The 19120-nt window shown below is 43.1% G+C and overlaps 1 protein-coding gene across 8 annotated transcripts in view; it reads left to right on the plus strand.

Moving 5' to 3' along the window:
• The window catches only part of ATP11B (ATPase phospholipid transporting 11B (putative)), a 213409-nt gene that overhangs the window by 156511 nt on the left and 37778 nt on the right, over positions 1-19120 (plus strand). For 6 of the 8 annotated variants that reach the window (XM_068281088.1, XM_068281083.1, XM_068281090.1 and 3 more), the window contains exons 26-29: positions 4620-4643; positions 11950-12015; positions 16277-16380; positions 17781-17946. In XM_068281088.1, the coding sequence (XP_068137189.1) occupies positions 4620-4643; positions 11950-12015; positions 16277-16380; positions 17781-17946 (360 nt within the window). The remainder of the gene's footprint in view (positions 1-4619; positions 4644-11949; positions 12016-16276; positions 16381-17780; positions 17947-19120) is intronic. The other 2 variants (XM_068281084.1, XM_068281086.1) reach the window with 1 other exon arrangement.

Consider the following 19120-nt stretch of genomic DNA (forward strand, 5'->3'; position numbering starts at 1 on the left):
TAATCGTTTCCTCACTCCTTGTTCTGTTGTAGGAAAGTGTGCTAAAGTACCACATATCTGTTTGCTGCCCCATTAACTATCAAAATAGTTAAACGCACAGCCATCAATGTTTAAAGGGAACCATAGATGAAAATGAAAAAGATTTTATACATAACTGGGGCTTCCTCCAGCCCCATGCGCTCTGAGCAATCCCACGCCGCCGCCCCCTGCTGCCTGCATCTACGAGAACAGTCTCCCCGCTGTTCTGTCAGTCGGAGACAGTCTAAGCATAAGGGAAGTGCACTGTTTGCGTATCTCTGCAGCAGTCGCTGGAGAGATACGTAGAGGGCGCACTTCTCCTGCGTAGCTGGCTCTGATGATGTCAGTGACGGGACCCGGTTCTCGTAGATGTAGGCAACGAAGGACGGCGGCGTGGGATCGATCAGAGCTTGTGGGGCTGGAGGAAGCCCCAGGTATGTATAACATCATTTTCATTTTCAAGGTTCAGGTTCCTCTCTGGTTCCCTTTAAGCTGCTGGCAACTAAAGTGACCCTAAGTCGGTGATCTGCAAACTTGGCTCTCCAGCTGTTAAGGAACTACAAGTCCCACAATGCATTGCAGGAGTCTGACAGCCACAGTCATGATTCTTAAAGGAAAATATATTGTAGGACTTGTAGTTCCTTAACAGCTGGAGAGCCAAGTTTGCAGATCACTGCTCTAAGTGGAAGATGTCAAAATTGTGCCCAAAGTTGACATTTTGGGTGCCCACTATTATGTTCCTGCACTGCCTTAACTTGCTTGGGCTTTTGGAGTTCACTTGAGCTTCACAGGTTGCCACTGGAATCCTCTTCCTCTCCTCCATGATGAAGTTGGCAGATGTTAAAGACCTTGCACTCTCGTTTGAGAATGCTCCACCGATGCTCAACAGGGTTTAGGTCTCTAAATATGCTCAGCTAATACAGCACCTTTACTTTTTTTTTTTTTTATATCAGCAAGGCAATGGTTGTCATGGTGGGTTTGTTTGATGTTGTTATCATATTGAAATACTGCAGTTTCCAAGGGGATCATGTACTGCGTCAGTATGCCACAGTACCTATTGGTATGCATGATTCCCTCAAGAAACCGTAGCTCCCCGCACACTTGTGTTTGTACTCCTTGCCTGGTTGCCACCACACACTTTTAACACCATCTGAACCAAATAATTGTATATTACCCTCATCAGGCCACATGACATGGTTCCAGTAATCCATGTCCTTATTTGGCTTGTCTTCAGCAAATTGTTTGAGCTTTCTTGTGCATAATCTTTAGAAGAGGCCTCCCTCTGGGAAGACAGCCTTGCAGACCAATTTGGTGCAGTTTTAAATGGGGCATATGATCTGAGCACTGACCGGCCTTCAACCTCTGCAGCAATGCTGCCAGCACTCCTAAATCTATTTGCAAAAAACAACTTCTGGATATGACGCTGAGCATGTGCACTCAACTTCTTTGGCTGACCATGGTGATTCCTGTTCTGAGATAAAGGACAACTGTTGTGAGAAGAATATGGAGGCTGCCATATTTATTTCCTTTGAAGCAATACTAGTTGCCTGGCTATCTTGCTGATCCTCTGTCTCTAATACTTTTAGCCATAGACCCTGAACAAGCATGCAGCAGATCAGGTTTTTCTGACAATATCGCCAGATCTGACAAGATTAGCTGCATGCATGTTTCTGGTGTGATGCAGACACTACTGCAGCCATATAGATCAGAAAGGCTGCCAGGCAAGTATTGTTTAAAATAAATATGTCAGCCTCCATATCCTTCTCAATACAGTTGTCCTTTAAACTGGTAATCGTTCTTGGCCACCCATCTGCCACTCAGTTTCAGGGTGTTGGCACTCTTCTTATAGCCTAGGCCATTTTAATGTCGAGCAACGATTCTTTTTTTAAGATCCTCAAAGAGTTCTGTGCCATGTTAAACTTCCAGTGACCAGTATGAGAAAGTGTCAGAGCGACAACACCAAATTTAACACACCTGCTCCCCATTCACACCTGAGACCTTGTAACACTAAGGGGTAACATGACTCCAGGACGGAAATTGTCTGATTAGGCAGAATTTTTGCCTTCTTTACTTGGGGGTGTACACACTTTTTTTCGGTGCTTTAGACATTAATGGCTGTGTGTTGTTACTTTGATGGGACAGCATATGTACACTGCTATACAAGCTGTACACTGACTCCTTTACATTGAAGCAGAGTATCACATCTTCAGTGTTGTCCCATGAAAAGATATATACACAGCTTTTCCTTTTCATTGTTTATACAATATACTGTTAGACAAAGTCCATCATTGGATGTGTTGCTGGGCAGTGAGGGAACATTCTGGGATGCAGGTTTGGGGTCAGCATACTGACATCTGTTCAGAGATGGGAGGAATCCCCATTAACCAATGGCATGTTTTGCACAGGGGAGCTTTCACGTTTTCTTTTCAGAACCTTACAGGTCTGCACTAATTTGTTTTTCTGTTTTCATAGGGTTTCTCAAAGGGATGCTAATAATTCTGTGAGTGGATGCAAATTTTATGCAGCTTGGAAATGGAGCAATCAAATGGAGCAGCTGATGGATTTGTTTGATCAATTTCCAAGCTCTGTAGATTTGTCGTGTTCTTTTTTTTTTTTTTTTACTTCAGATAAATTGAGAGCTTTGATGTACTCTGTATACAGAATGCATATATTCAGCTTATTCCAACCAAGAGTAAAATACAAGTCTATCTAGAGTTTAAATCACTATTGCAGCTCTTTGTTCATAGCCTGCACATGTAAGTATCCCTTATCCTGGGTAGAGTAGGTTCAATTCCTATTAAGATCTCAATTTTCATAGCCAGCGTTTTGTCATAGTCAGACCACAATGACTCCGCACAACTCTCCAGCAAGGGCTAGGCTACACTGAATCTTTTGCTGCAAGCTTTCACACAATGCTGAACTCGGGTAGCACAGGTGAAGGCATTATCCATGTTTCCCTATAGGTCAGTTTACATCTATGGATCTTAACTGGAGCAGTTAAGAAAGCCCCCCTTACAGGAAGCCAAGCACACTGCTGCACGCATTTTTGTTGTGCGCTGCATGCAACCTCACATGTTTCTGTTGATCCAGAGAAACGTATGCTGTTTTTATCTGCGATCAGTGTAAACCTAGCCTTTCAACTGGAATCTTCTTTCTTATAGTCTCACAAACATGTAACGTGATTCAGACCTTGTGTGTTGCTGAATAACAGCCATGGTATGATCCCGAAGAGTCTGAAATGCGTTTCAGCTTTATGCCATTCCTGTAAAAAGAAGATTCTTGCTTTGGATTGTGCAGTTTTTTTCCTGTCTACATTTCTGAAGATTTTGGTTTCTCTTTCCAGCAACTCCAGTTTATTTTGCCCATGCTGTCATTATGTTGGAGGGGATGGAGCGGCCTTTGCAACTCCTTATAGAAAAATGTAGAACTTACAAATCCAGTATGATGTTTCAGGGTGGATTAACTTTACAGGGGTGATAAAGCATTTTTTTCCCTTCTAGACATCATTGTCTTTGTGCTGTGTTTTACTCTGGAGCTTTTATCAGGAAGTATTTCTGGTTTTATGAACATGAACAAGGCCTGTTAATCAGTTTGGCAATACTGTATTATCGTTTGAAGCAAAATCTAAATATGTAGGCTTCACTCATATTCTCTTCTTTACTACCATGATCGAAGCAGGAAAAAAGGGGTGCAGGAGCCCTTTCGGTAAAAACGACGCCGACATAGGCGCACCTATAACAATTTTCGTCAGGATAGGGAAATTTGGGTGCACCTTCTTTGCATCAAATCGCAGCTTTTAGAATAGCCGTGATATGCGTCTGTGAAGGTATACTTCGGCGCCCTGAAGCTTGTGGGGGAAAAAAATTGACTTGCGAATAACTAAATGTTAACCACAAGCCTTTGCGGAAAAAATTGGCTTGCACATAACTAAATGTTATCCATAAGCCATTTTTTCCCGCAAACCTGTGTTTTTGGAAACTGCCCCCTCTTGCTGCTAATCGGGTGCCTCCAGGAGCTGAAATTCACCTTCATAGCAGCATATTGCGGTTTCAAAGATGTTGGGGTTACCTTTAGTAGGGGGATGTAGGGTTTTTCACCCCCAGGGGGGTTAGGGTTAGGCACCACTGGGAGAGGAGGAGGGGGCTCTTAGGCTTAGGCACCACCAGGGAGGTTCTTAGGGTTAGGCACCACCTGGGGGTGGGGGCTTAGGGTTAGGCACATGGGGGGGGATCTTAGGGTTAGGCACCACCGGGGAAGGGATCTGTGTGAGAATAGGGTTAGGTTTAGCCGTAGTAAAACAGTGGAAAAATATAACTGATATTTTTATTTTACTATAAAAATGCAGTAGTAGAATATCGCTAAGTTTAGCGATATTTTACTAGCAGCAGACCCCTGCACCCTTTTTTTCCGGGCGCCTTTTTTTTACTTGCATGCACCATGATATATAGTTGAAAGTAACATTACTTAAAGTGTTTATCATTTAGCATGAAGCCAGAAACACTTCCTTCTTCTCTAAAGCTCATCTCTGCTATGCTCTTGCTTTATCTCTTGGCTCTACTTCTCTTCCTTTTTCCTCCTTTCCATGCTGTGCATGCCATCAGATAATGAAACCTAACAGGCAACTGGTAAGAGTATCGCTGAAAGATAAGGACTAGTTTTCTGCACTGTTGACTGTGTAATTAGCAGTTGGCAAAGAAAGGAATATGGTGTAAAAAATGCTTATTGAACTGTAGAGTTCTGTATCTTGCTAGAGAACCATGTTTGTTCCTTCACGCTTCCTCTTACAGTCAGCAACACACCTAATAATAATGTCCTATTAAAGGTCCATAGAAAACTGATTTACTTTATTGCCGTACTGTCTAGTTTGAAGGAGGCATCAAGGAATGGACATCCGTGCTGCCACATGCTACCAGTTGTGAGTGCTGTCTGGTGTCGGCCTCTGCAACCGCATTTCTATATGACGTTTAGTGTTTTATTTGATAGTAATGCAGTCTGTAGCTTCTGAAAGGCTTCTTGTTCTTAGTGATTTTACAAGCCTAGTTGTTGTTAAGTAGTTGTCCCTAGCGGTATGGACAGATATATCCGTCCACATTTTGGCAAGTTACAGGAAAAAAATAGTTTTAAAAATAAATTTTATCACTTTTTGCACAGAAATCCTGGGGAAATTGAATGCCAGGGAGAGAACCCGAGGTGGGTTCTAAGAACGCTAATTGCACACAGAGGCTGGGTCTGCATATACTGCACAGCCTCTGTGGCTATACTGATGTTCCCACAGCCCCCCCCCCCTGCGCTCTGCTGTGCCCCCCATAAATCATATGCCAAGCTGTCGACACGCAGCGTGTCGCAGCCGGCTGTTTACCTTCCATCTGTCACTCTCGCCGCTCCCCCGCCTTCTCCATAGCTCCGGTCCCTGCCCGCGTCCCTTCCCTCAAACCAGCGGGGAGGGAAGGGACGCGGGCGGGGACCGGCGCCATGGAGGAGACGGGGGAGCGGCAAGCGTGACAGAAGTTAAACAGCCGGCTGCGTGTCGACAGCTCAGCGTATTGTTTATAGGGGGCACAGCAGAGCGCAGGGGGGCCTGTGGGGGGATCAGTATAGCAACAGAGGCTGGGCAGTATATGCAGACCCAGCCTCTGTGTGCTAATTCGCGGTCTTAGAACCCACCTCGGATTATCTTTAAGTCTTTTTATTTTATAACCTACTTCTTCATAAAATCGATTTTAAAGAGAACCCGAGGCGGGGTTCTTACAACGAAATCACTCTACAGAGGCTGGGTCTGCCTATAGAGCCCAGCCTCTGTTGCTATTTAGATCCCCCCCCTAAATCCCCCCTGCGCTCAGCGAGACCCGATAAATCACAGCCGCGCTGTGCGTGCTGTGTTTACCTCCTCCTGTCAGTGTCGGCTGCTCCCCCACCTCCTGCATTGCTCCGGTCCCCGCCCACGTCCCTTCCCCTCAATCAGCGGGGAGGGAAGGGACGTGGGTGAGGACCGGAGCGATGCAGGAGGCGGGGGAGCGGCGAGACTGGCATTATGGAGGTAAATACAGCCCGCTGTGACACGCTTTGTGTCGGCAGCGCGGCTGTGAATTATGGGGTCTCGCAGAGTGCAGGGGGGCTTAGGGGGAATCTAAATAGCAACAGAGGCTGGGCTCTATAGGCAGACCCGGCCTCTGTATGGGGATTTTGTTGTTAGAACCCCACTTCGGGTTCTCTTTAAAATCGATTTTAAATCCCCTACATTGAGGAGTTTTCTATCCATCGTTTTTGTCATGCATCATTCAACCACACGCTTGTATCACTGGTGTTGTTCATCTACATTTGATGTTATATGTTTGCTGTGGAAAGAAGTGGGGTTTGGGGGGAAGTGGGTAGTAGTGACAGGACTTTAGTACATATGGAATTTAACTGTAAAAATGTGTAATCCTATGGAAACTGAATGAGTGACATTTGTGGTTGTATTTCATGGATAATAACTGTGGAACCTGTTAAACTGTTCACATGCCGACAACAATACATCTCTGAATTCTTTAGAATGGCTTGGTTAGTGTGACGTGCATTCCTGTATACAGACTCAAGTGTCTAAACATTCCATTGGGGTTAAGGACAAATGAGGCTAAGGCTAGGAAGGCTTTTTACCTAAAAAAACAAAGCAAAAAAAAAATCTTTGTAAGTGGATTATTTATCCCCATAGCACCAGAGAATTCATCATTTTGCTAGAGATGCGCTGTAAGAACCAAAATAAAATCACTGCAGCGTCTTTGCTTTCACAAATATATGAAGAAAGGCGTGTGTGATGTGCAATGTGTTAACAGTGCCCTAAATTATGTTTAAGCACCTCTATATGGAAAATGTTGCATTTATGCTACACCTTTAGCCAGTCAAGCTGTAGAAGCAGTATAGAATAGTTAATATACAGTACTCTGTTGCAAAACTGTGTTCACAAATGTCAGTTTTCAGTGTATGACAGCTGAGGGGATGGCTGTGAAGTCTTTTTTGGTTGAATAGACCAAGTGAAGACTGGGATCTCTGTCAGCTGTACTGCTGTTAAATGAAAAGCTGTAAAATAATCAGTTTAGCTGCAAGTTAGGTTGCACACAATACATTTTTATTAGCTCTGCAACGCTGACTGCAATCATGTATGGGGTCTACTAAACCCCATCAATCCTCAGTCAGATATAACTCTAGCTATGCACTTGACTACCAACTCCATCACCACCAACAGCCGCCTGATCACTGTATTGTTGCAAAGGCCCAAATGATATCGCGAGTGGACTGGGAAGGAAGGGGGTGTGTCTGTGTATTTGATAGACCAGGGAAATTTTCCTAACACCAGGAATTGTCAAATTTAGAACAGAATTGTTCTACCCATGTAAGTTTACCCTTACAAAGAATTTGACTTGGCAGCTGTTTAACGGACATAGACTTCACACCAGTAAAGCAGTGGTTAACAGTATGTGAAGTATTCATTTTACAATTATAAAACTCGGTGATGTACTGATCTGTATTCCAGTAATTGAATTATTACGGTTAGTGCTGGAGGGATTAATGCAAATCATTAAGTAGGGCTATCTTCTGCGTGAAGTTCTTTCTGTGCCTGGAAGTTTGGGGTTTTGATGTTTCGGTATCTCAAGCAGGAAGGAAATAACTAGAAAATAATGTGGACAGTTTTTGTAACATTAAAGTTAATCAGAGACAAAGCACCCTCATGTATTTACCATATACTGTATATCAGTGGGAACATTAGAGAAAACACCTACCCTGCTCTCTGTTTCATTCTTCACTGCTCAGCCTGCTTGTTATCAGCCCTGATAAAATCCCCGACTGAGCATTCAGTCTGGCTTTACTCAGGAATCATTATAGCGGAGTCTTGTTTTCTCTGATGTCTTTCCAAGCCCGCCCCCTCCTGGCTCAGCTTTCCCCTTTCTGTATACTTGCAGCATCACAGAGAGCTGTGATGCGATAGGAGGAGCTGCTAATGTAAGGGTATATTTAAAAACTTTTTTTTTAATCTATATTTGTTAGTCATAAGAGGTTTTTAGAAATGGTGATTTCATTTTGCACACAGCCCACTAAATAATATGCTTTTCTGTAGACCAGTGTTTTGCGTGGAGTTTTAGTAAAAAAAACAAAAAAAAAAAACACATAAACCGGCTAAAACCAGGTATAGCATTTATTTCGTAAAATCTGTGGGGGGGATCTGTTTATTTTGTTCCAAAGCGTTCATCTCTGGTTTTCTTTAAGGCACCTTGCACACTGGCCATGTTGCGTGGCTCCACTGTACTTTTGCCCCATCGCTGCTCATCGTAAGGGACATGCAAGTCTATAGATACTTGCACTATTTTTAAGCGATGCATCTTAACTACCTGAAGACCGCGTCACTCAAACGGGCGTGGCGGCGGCGACAGCCCCTGGACCGCATAACACCAGTTGGCGCTAAGTCCAGGGGCCGGCTACTGCAGGAGATCGCGCGCATCCTGCTTGGGAGGCGGAGCTCCGCCCTGCCTTCAGGGAGACTGTTAGACAGCGGTTTCGCCATTATTTACTGGGTACAGCGCTGCGCTCTGCAGCAGAGCTGTACTGGGGACAGCCGTGTCACACGGCTGTCCCCTCCATAGGCTGGGGAGTGATCAGCTCTCATAGGCTGAAGCCTATGACAGCTGATCACGCTGATTGGCTGGCAGGGGGAGGGAGGGAGCAGGGGGAAAACGCACACACACACACACACACACACGCTCTTAAAAAATAAACAGATAAATATTTATGAAAAAAGCAACAAACATCTGAGGGGTGATCAGAACCCACTAACAGAGAGCTCTGTTGGTGCGGAGAAAAGGGAGGGGGGGATCATTTGTGTGCTGATGCGGAGTCGTGCGGCCCTGCAGCTTGGCCTTAAAGCTGTAGTGGCCTATTAAGCAAAAAGTGGCCTGGTCCTTAGGGGGGTTTAGCACTGTAGTCCTCAAGTGGTTAGCAGAAGTATCAAAATCCCCACAACCCCGAAGCAAAGTCTGCAGTGCATTACCACATGAACAGTGCCCACCGCACAGATCATATAGTAATGCAAGTCAATGGGCAATGCAGGCAGTGTGCACAATGGGAGTGCGGATCAACGAGGATCTCTGTGACGTACTTCTCAGCGGGGGGGGGGGGGGGGCTTATGCTTATGACCCTGTCGCCACAGCACAGAGTCATATGACGCCTCATTTCTGCAGGGCACACACATCCAGTGTAAAACCAGCCTAAGTTGTTGCTGCTATGAAATGGAGCTGCTCCACTATACCACTATGTAAGAAACGCTAGCGATTTGCGTTAGCGTTTTCCGCAAGTAATTTTTCCATGATAAATGCATAAAAAATCACTGGACAGATTTGCGTTTTTGGAGCGATCACGATTAGAGGTTCTATACATGCTAATTGCGATCACTCCAGAATCACCGACAAAACGCTGCAGGTAACGCGTTTGCAATTAGCGATAATCGCAAAACACCCGCGATCGCGGCAGTGAGAACACACTGCCATTAGCTACAATAGCACAAGCGTTAAACCACTAGCCTTTTGCGATTTGCGGGAATCATGTGATTCCTGCTTAAATGTAAATGGGCCCTAAGAAAACTTCTGTCCGGCCATACGAGTCTAAATATTGTATTATATGGAAACCTTGTAACTCTTGCAAATGGCTTTGTGGAGTTGCAGTCATTAGTGAGTGAATATAGCAGTAGAGAGAGAATACAGCCCTGAGGAGCTCCAGTGCCGAATGCCTAACAATCTGAGCTGTGGTTTTGCAGCTAACCTTCTGTCAGTTATCCGTCTGTAAATGGGGTTGGGTACAGCAAGCTTGGAGAGTTTGTGCAATTGTGGTGGAATTATATCATTTAAGGCAGAGCTGAAGTCAGCAAAAAAGAACATCCTAGTGTAGTCGCTGCAGTATTTAGTAATGGCTCATGCTGTCTAGATTGTCTCATAATCTGACAGACCTTAAAGAGGGACTATCGCGAAAATGTTAACATTTAAAACATACAAATAAGTAGTACATTTCTTCCTGAGTAAAATGAGCTATACATTGCTTTTCTCCTATGTTGATGTCACAATAGGTAGTAGAAATCTGACAGAACCGACAGGTTTTGGGTTAGTCCATCTCTTCATGGGGGATTCTCAGCATGGCCTTTATTCTTTATAAAGCCGTTCCCTGAAAAAGATATATACAAAGATCTGCTCGCTGCACACTTTTTGACTGTTGGACAGAGCAACTGCCATTCACTAAGTGCTTTTAAAAATAAAGGAAACCTTTGAGAAGATGGGCTATTCCAAAATCTGTCGGTATTGTCAGATTTCTACTACCTACTGTAAGTGACAGCAGCATAGGAGAAAAGTAATTTATGGCTCATTTTACTCTGGAAGAAATCTATTCTTTGTTTGTATATTTTTACATGTATTTAAAATTGTAAGATTTTCGTGACAGAGGTCTTTTAAGGCAAACTGCAGAGGGTTCATCAGGAGGTCTGTGAATGATGTGAGAAGTACTGTACATGTATGAGTCTTCTAAAAGTCAGTGTGGTCACTTATGTCAGAGCAGCAGTGTGGGCAATTATGTCAGAGCAGCTGTTCTGTAGTCATTCAGGCTTGTGATCTTTGGCTTTTTTTTGGTTGTACTTTTGTATGAAGCAAATAGCAACCATGGAGAGTGTCAAAGATAGTGATGGTCAATAAAATGCAAATAAGTTCAAGTTGATGCAGGATTATACAATCTCTGTATGCAAATGTATGCAACTTAAAAATGCACCAGTCAAATCCTGCCAAGGTAGAATCTGGTTGGTCCGTTTTCAAACTCATAAATTTGCATACAGCATTTCTGTTAACACTGGAGCTGTTTGATCTACACAGTTTTTAATGGAAGTAGGAGAAATTAGAGTCTGATTTCCAGTGGTGTTGCATAGTTTGTGTACCTCTTGCTAGCACATGATGAATGCTGCAGGAAATGTTTGGATCCTGTGAAGGTTTAACCTCCTTGGCGGTAATCCCGAGCTAGGGTCGGGGCGGAAAACTGCAGCTAAGAGCGGTAATCCCAACCTTTTGCTTGGGGTAGCTGCTGGAGGCTGTGTGCAGAGTATAACGCGCAGCGGGCATTTCTACATACCTCCCGGGGGATCCCCACATCGGCCGCCATTCTTCTCCCTCTCCTCTGGGGCTCTGCTTCCTCCTGGTGAGATTGTCGGCTATTTCACTTTAGAGTTTCAGCACCACCCGGAGGATGGAGGTATAACTGCAGTGCTGGAGCCAGGGAGGTAAGTTATGGTAAAAGTTCTGCAGATCTCCCTGGCAGCATGATTTTTTTCCAGGTTTTAGGGTCTGAAAGCGTGCAAAAAAATTGCACCGCTTTTAGATCCTAAAATCCGGAAAGAATCAGAACGCCAAGGGGGTTAAGAAAGGCATGGAAACCAGGGTGTTGAGGATACCTAGATTTTTCGGCTCTGTTTGTTATGGGTTCATTTGTCTATGTAAAGCTGATTGACTGAACCAAGATCTATTGTTCCCAACACACCCAGCACTTTTCCTGGGTTTACTACAATGGCAGAATTATCCTACAGGGACCTCCATATGGATGCTGGGATGTGTATACACAAGATTCATCACTCCTATTTCACTAAAAGTTGCCAGTTATACAAGCTTAATTTCTAGTGAACCTTATGGAGAATTTAAAATAATTTCTCAGGGGAACACCGGCGCTTATCACAGGTGTGTTTGTGTAATGCTGTTTAAATACCTGAAATATACATACAAAGATGATTTCATGATTTTTATTTGTGATGGGCCTGATTTGGTCATGACACATACGTAGTTGGAATCTGCCCTGCAATGCTGCAAATATTCATGTAAGAGCTGTGCATTTTTAAATAATTTTGTATTAATAGAAAATGGTGCTATATCTTCCTTTTAGATGTTTGGCAACTGGACCTTTGGAACCTTGGTGTTTACAGTCATGGTTTTAACCGTTACCATGAAGGTAGGTGTTCCAATGCTGCAGTTTTTACCTATAGTACAGTACTGTATGCAATACAGAAACCTTCTTATGCAAGCTATAGCGATAGATCAACATTTTAAAACAGAACACGAGGTTAAAGTTATATGGAGGCTGTCATATTTATTTCCTTTAAAAAAAATGCAAGTTGCTTTTCCCCCCTGATCCTATGTCTCTAATAGTTTTAGCCATAGACCCTGAACAAGCATGGGGATCAGGTCGTATGACTCAAGTTTGACTGGATTAGCTACATGCTTATTTCAGGGTTGTTACTTCTGATGCCAGAAGATCAACAGGATTGTCAGGCAACTGGTATTGTTTAAAAGGAAATAAATGTCATCCTCCATATTACTCTCACCCCGGGTTCACTTTAAGAACAAGAAAAAAAACACATATATCCAGGCACATCGCCTCTAGATAGGACATTAAATAAGTTATTAAGGAAAGGGAGGTGCTGAAGGGGGTGTGGCCAGAACATTAGCAAACATCAGTAACCCTTCACACACTTGCATGCAAATGTTCAAACAAATGCATTCACAGATTCACTCATCCAGGCACCACTGTTATCCCTACAGCTAAGTTAAAAGCCGGGGTCTTAGTTCACAGAAGAATTCATTCAGTAGTTCTGAGCCTGCGCAGTAAAGCCCGGAGGACGTCCGATGACGTCATTGCGGCGCCGTGAGGCGCATTTTGGAACGCGGAAGGAGGCCGGCCTGGCCAGGACGGGTCGACCACCGGAGACCACCGGCAGCCTGCGGAGCGGCGCCGAGGGCACCTCCTGTCTGCCACGGGCTGGAGGAAGCCCCAGGTAAGTGGATGCGTTTTTTTGTTTGTTTTTTTTTTAACAGTCCCTGAACCTTCCCTTTAATAAGCCTATGGTGCAGTCCTGGCCCGCCTGGAATTTACTATTAAAAAAAAATGGTGGTTATAGGTATTTCTGTGACTGGAGATAGTTGTATGTCCACTCTTTATTGTACCACTTCACTTTTAGATATCAAAAATTCATTGTGAAAAACCAACCAGGGATATATATCAAACTCACTATAATAAAACCATTAAAAACACTGTAGGAGCCTCAGAAATGGCACAGCATGCCCCCGCTTTCAAACCCACTTCATACATACATGCACGCCATTCATTCCACGGGAAATTTTTGCATGCACTTGTGGTAACTATCAGAGCTCTGATTTGTGCTGCAGATATTGATTAGATCGCTATAAACCTTGATCTGTTTTAGCAATTCCAGACTTGAATAAACAATACCCAGAGGGCTATCACTGGATTTCAATTAAATATCACAGTTCCAGGTCCATTAGCATAGCGTTGTATAAGCAGCAGGTCCATTAGCATAGAATTGTATAAGCAGCAGTCAGTAGCAAGAAATCAGTCCAGCTTTAGTTGCAAGCCAAAGTGCATAGCACATAACCACAGGCTGGATAAGAATCTTGTATATGTCATAATAAGTTGCTTTAACATAGCATTACTGGATCTTGCATTACATAGACGGAGTACACAGCAGTCACAAACCTTGTTTAAGGGGTCACCATATCCCCGTATCTATTCCTCCCCCACAGGTATGCAGCAACTCAACTTTCAAGGTTACTCACGAAGGCTGCAATGCCTGTTGGCGGCGGCTGTAGTTGTAAATCTACCCGCCCGTGTGCCAGCGCAGAGGCCGCTGATGTAACACCGGTTTACATTTAAAGTTTAGTTCTGCTTTAAAGGAAAGGTCTAAGTGGGAAAAAAAACAAGATCTACTTACCCGGAGCTTCCTCCAGCCCCTGGCAGCAGATATGTCCGTCGCCGCAGCTCTGGTGTCTCGGTGTCCCCTTCCGTTGCACATGTCAACCTCACCAGGTCAGCATCTTCTGTGCTTGTGCAAGCGCCCAGCCACACCGCTTGCAATCACGCTCACGTCGCCTGGAGCGTCCTGTGCAGGTGCAGAATTACTGCGCATGCACAGAACGCTCCCAGCCACTACAATACGAGCGGCACGGCCACAGGCGCAGAGGATGCCAACCTGGCGAAGTCTGCATCTGGAACGGAGGGGTCACCGGAGCTACAAGGAACATAATTGCCAGCGGCTAGAAGAAGCCCTGGTTTAGTAGAATTTGCTTTTTTTTTAACCTAAGGTAAAAATAAATTGAGATTAAAAAAAGTGTGTTTATCCTCCTAAAAATGACTTTTTTTCCTAAGATATCCCATTGTTTTATTTTATATTTAAATGTATACAAAGAGATTGAATGTTTTATTGTCTCTGCTCAATGGCAGCCTATTGAGTGTCCCAGAGTTAAAATACATGAACTATTGACCTTTTTTCTAACTCTCTCTGGCCCTCAGAGGTTGTATTCTGCCAGGAAAACTTCTATGGCTGTAATTTGCTTATTAGTAAGGTTTACTATATTCCTCACAAGGTACCAAGACAGGAGCTGTCACTTGCATGCCTGAAAATAAACTCAGGCCGTAAAATAATAAAAGCAAAACAGCCTGGTTATTGTTTTGCACTGTACATACATACACGTTTATCTCATCATGTCACATGTTGCCTTGGGTACACTTAAAGGGTTAGCTCATGCCATGACATTTTTCATGTGCAACTTAACAGTATCAGTGAGGGTTGCATACACTGATACCACCTTTAAAGTCATATTTGCAAATCAAGATATAATTAAATCAATTTCTTGTAGATTTGTGGGTTTCAGCCTGCTGTACTTTTCTATTTCTATCACTGGAGTTGCATTCTATATACTGTATATCTCTGTACTTTTGCTAGTATTTAGCAGGGCTGTGGAGTCGATACAAAAATACTCCGACTCCTCAGTTTAGGATTCCTCCGACTCCTCTAATTTGCATATTACAATCTTGTTGACTGAAAGTATGTGACATGAATTTCGTCTCTTAACTGCCAACGCTTAGGAATTTTAAAAGACTACTGAAGTGAGAAGGATATGGAGACTGCCATATTTATTCCCTTTAGTCATAGACTAAAACTAGTCCTTGGTAAGAGTACTTGTAAAAGGTACAGGCCGGAACAAAGAACATCTGTCAGGCCCTAGGCAATGTAACTGTGGGTACATGTAAGAGTGATGTGCAGGTACTCTGCAGGGGAATATGGAGATTCTTTCTCTATTACACTTTCTTCATGCACAATCTGAACCAGGTTTATGGGTGATAGACAACACCTCTGTGTTCAATGTGCACAACATTCTCAGTGGATTCCCTGCAGCTATGTGGAAAGTGCATATGTAGAGTATAGTACTACTGTGTAACAAAGTAAACCTGAGACAGATGAAATTCAAGTTTTATACATACCTGGGGCTTCCTCCAGCCCCCTTCAGGCTAATCAGTCCCTCGCTGTCCTCTTCCGCCACCTGGATCTTCTGCTATGAGTCCAGGTACTTGAGCCAGTCTGGCGTAGTGCGCATGCAGACACTCCGCCGCCGGGAGCGTACTACACCTCCGCAGCACTGTTGCGCGGGTGCAGATCGCTCCTGGCTGTGGAAGCGGCATGCGGCCGGACTGCGCTGACTGGCTGAATTACCAGGACTCATAGCAGAAGATCCAGGTGGTGGAGGTGGACAGCGAGGGACTGATTAGCCTGAAGGGGGCTGGAAGAAGCCCCAGGTATGTATAAAACTTTTCTTTTCATCCTTCCCAGGTACCATTTAATTCGTAGTCACCAAACCAAATTTTAACAACATATCAAATTATTTGATTTCATGAGCAAAGGGAGTGCATTCATTTGCATAAATCAGAATCACCGCAGAATTATTTACATCTCATTGACCATCTCTAATAGTGACACGGCTACACATCAGGCTTTATACTTACAGCATAGATGTTGTTTAGTATATATAAGAGATTCGTGTGTACACATCATATATACAGTCACAATCAGATGTGTATATCTGACTTTAAAAATACGGGGACTGCTTTATTGAAGCAGCACAAGTAACTAATTTGGATTGGTTTATTTCATTTTTGTGAACGAAGCACAGCTATTACTGTATGTATAAATTATTTATGATGACTATTATCTGAGAAATAGAACATTTTATCACATTTTCTATTTTAATTACAGTTTAAATTCATTAGGAGTCTGAGTCGGTGCATTTTTTCCCGACTCCAGGCACCCAAAATTGCCCCAACTCCGACTCCACAGCCCTGGCATTTAGTACCAATTTGTGTATACCGGAATTGTTTGCTAAATGGAGTGACCACAGTGTTAAACTGTACTTTTTTTCAGATGGCTCTAGAAACTCAGTTCTGGACATGGATGAATCACTTTGTGACCTGGGGATCCATTGCATTTTATTTTATATTTTCACTGTTTTATGGTGGAATAATTTGGTAAGTACAAACTTGCTTTCTGTCCAAGCTGTTACAACCGGTTTGTGACACAAATTATATCTTGCAGTTTGTAGCCCCCAAATGAATGTTTCATTGGAAGGCATACTTTATAAAGAATTCTACATCCGTAGTAAAATGCTAATGTAGAACTGCATGCTGTAAGTTAGTTTTGTTTACAGTGTAGACAGAGTTGCAGGCTGTTTTTATTTGGGAGATTTCCCCTATAGAATTTTACAATGACTGCCACCCGGACAGGAAGGGGATCACAGTCCATAATCTAAACTGATGTAAACAGAAGTTTGCCTTCCTAAAACAGAAGGTGCCAGCGCAGGAACAGCAAGGTGGAGAGGGACATGATGCTTCCTCCTAACTTTATATCCAGAGGCTTCCCTCTTCTTAAGTAAATACCCAATTTGGGCACAACTTTTTCCCTTCAGGTACATTTAAATACACAACTTCAGTAACCGGTTTCTTCCTAGAACTCTGTAGGCCCTTCAAAGTACAGCTTGTATTTATTTTCCTATAAGCTCTTTGATGCTATACCAATTACTTTATTGAAACTCCTTCAGCCACTTCCTCTGTCACAGTCCTACATAGCTATAGGTCACAGTTTTTTCAGGGAGTTCAGTCTTTACTCCACCTTCTTGCAGTATCAGCAGCACAGTAGAAAACCTAGCAGCAGCACTGCCCACAAAGCATGCTTTTTTTATTCGTTTAACCCCCTTGGCAGTATGATTATTTCCGGATTTTAGGGTCTAAAAGCATTGTATACTTTCAGGCCCTAAAACCGGAAAAAATGTTGCTGATAGGGAGATCTGCAGCATCCCCAGCAATCACTCACCTCCCCGGGCTCCAGCGCTGCAGTTTTCCCTCCATCCTCCGGGTGGCGCTGCAATCCTAAAGTGAGATTGATGGCTGTCGTCATGACGACAGGCGGCAATCTCACTAGGGGGAAGCAGAGCCTTGGAGGAGTGGAAGTAGAATGGCGACCGACATCGGGTTCCCCTGGGAGGTGAGTTCAAACACTTGCGGTGCGCATTGCTCTACATAGAGCCTCCGGCAGCTAGCCCGAGTGCAGGTCAGGGTTACTGCTCTGAGCTGTGGTTTTCCGCCCCGACCTTAGCTCGGGGTTACCGCCAAGGAGGTGATTATAGGATTTTTCTATGCAAAAGCATATTTTCACATATAAAATGAATAGCCTGTAGACAATCTTCAATGGATTTTTTTGATATAATAATCTCTTCTGTGTGGACCCAGTAAAGACTGCCCTTATGTGTGTGCATTGTTGTTGGCAGGTTGGGATCCTCTCCTCTTATTTTGAAAAAACAGCATATTTACTGTCATTCATATGTGTGCACTCATTATTATTTTGTTTATATTCCCCTCTTCTCTCTCAACAGGCCATTTTTACACACGCAGGACATGTACTTTGTATTTGTGCAGCTGCTGTCCAGTGGATCTGCATGGTTTGCCATAATTATCATCATCACTGCTTGTCTCTTTCTTGATGTGGTGAAGAAAGTGGTGTACAGGCACCTCTATCCTTCAAGTACAGAGAAGGCACAGGTATCCAGAACTGTACATGGCCATCAGACTGTTTTCTCTGAGAGGTTTTACTAGCAAGGATTACAAGGTTTTTGTTTAAAGTGGAGACGCACCACTGATGAACAGTATTGGTAAATGTGAGATGTATGTATCACTGTCAGCAGCCATCAGTATTATTTGTGCCCAAACCATAGCAATGAGCTGTTGTGATTTTTTTAATTTTTCATTATTTTTGTTTATTACGTCTGTATAGCAGACAGAAGCAACAAAACCTTTGTTTTGCATTGCCTCTTTAAGTGCCTATCTTCACTTGTAAAAATAAGTTTGTGTATATAAATCTGGCAAAATTGCAATCTTAGATTTTATTTATTACAGAACTTGCAATTGCCTTTAATAATGTGCATGCAGAATTGTCCCCAAAACATCGTACAGTGCATGTATGCTGATCTCCTGAGCGTTTGTGTACTGAGTGATGCTTGCCAGTTCTGAATCTGCGTATTTAAGGAAATCAGAAATGAGAAATTATCTGTGAAAGCGAATTGCTCAATATAGAAATTGACAAGTTAAACGTGTTTCACTGATGCAGAAATCCAGTGCAATCTGTTTTTCCATTTTAACAAAGTAGGTAAAATAAATTTTAACTTTGGTATGTTACACTATTTCATACACTATGCAGAATGTACTGTACTTTCGGTCCCACTTTCCCTGTAACTTTGCAAGTCTAAGTATAATCAACACCTGACTCTGGTGCCTGGGGGAACAGTGCCTGTTACAGGAATGCTGGCTCAGAGGCTATAGTAACTGGCATCACCCTTATGGTACAATTTTTTAATTTTCGATTAGATAAATTTGTTTGATTATTCCGATCGAATATTAAGATTTTTCCAATATGTCAAATCAGATTTTTATTGAAAAAAACTGAATAATCGTTAGTTTTTCTTGATCGGAAAAAGGATTATTTTCAATTCGATCGTTTTGGTTGAATAAATGGGAAAATCGAACATTTTTTCTGTACCGTGTATGGTCCCATTAGGCTAGCAAGGAGAAGTACCACAACTGCAGTAGTGTTTTAGATTAAATGTGTTCTTGTTGTCTTTAAGAATGTTGTCGCAATTGCTAAAATTCAGCCATTCCAGAACGGTATGATTTACATCAATTTCAGGAATCGCGATATCCATAGTAATGTATTTATACA

This window comes from Hyperolius riggenbachi, chromosome 4 (assembly GCF_040937935.1).
Source record: "Hyperolius riggenbachi isolate aHypRig1 chromosome 4, aHypRig1.pri, whole genome shotgun sequence".
Taxonomy (NCBI): Eukaryota; Metazoa; Chordata; class Amphibia; order Anura; family Hyperoliidae; genus Hyperolius; species Hyperolius riggenbachi.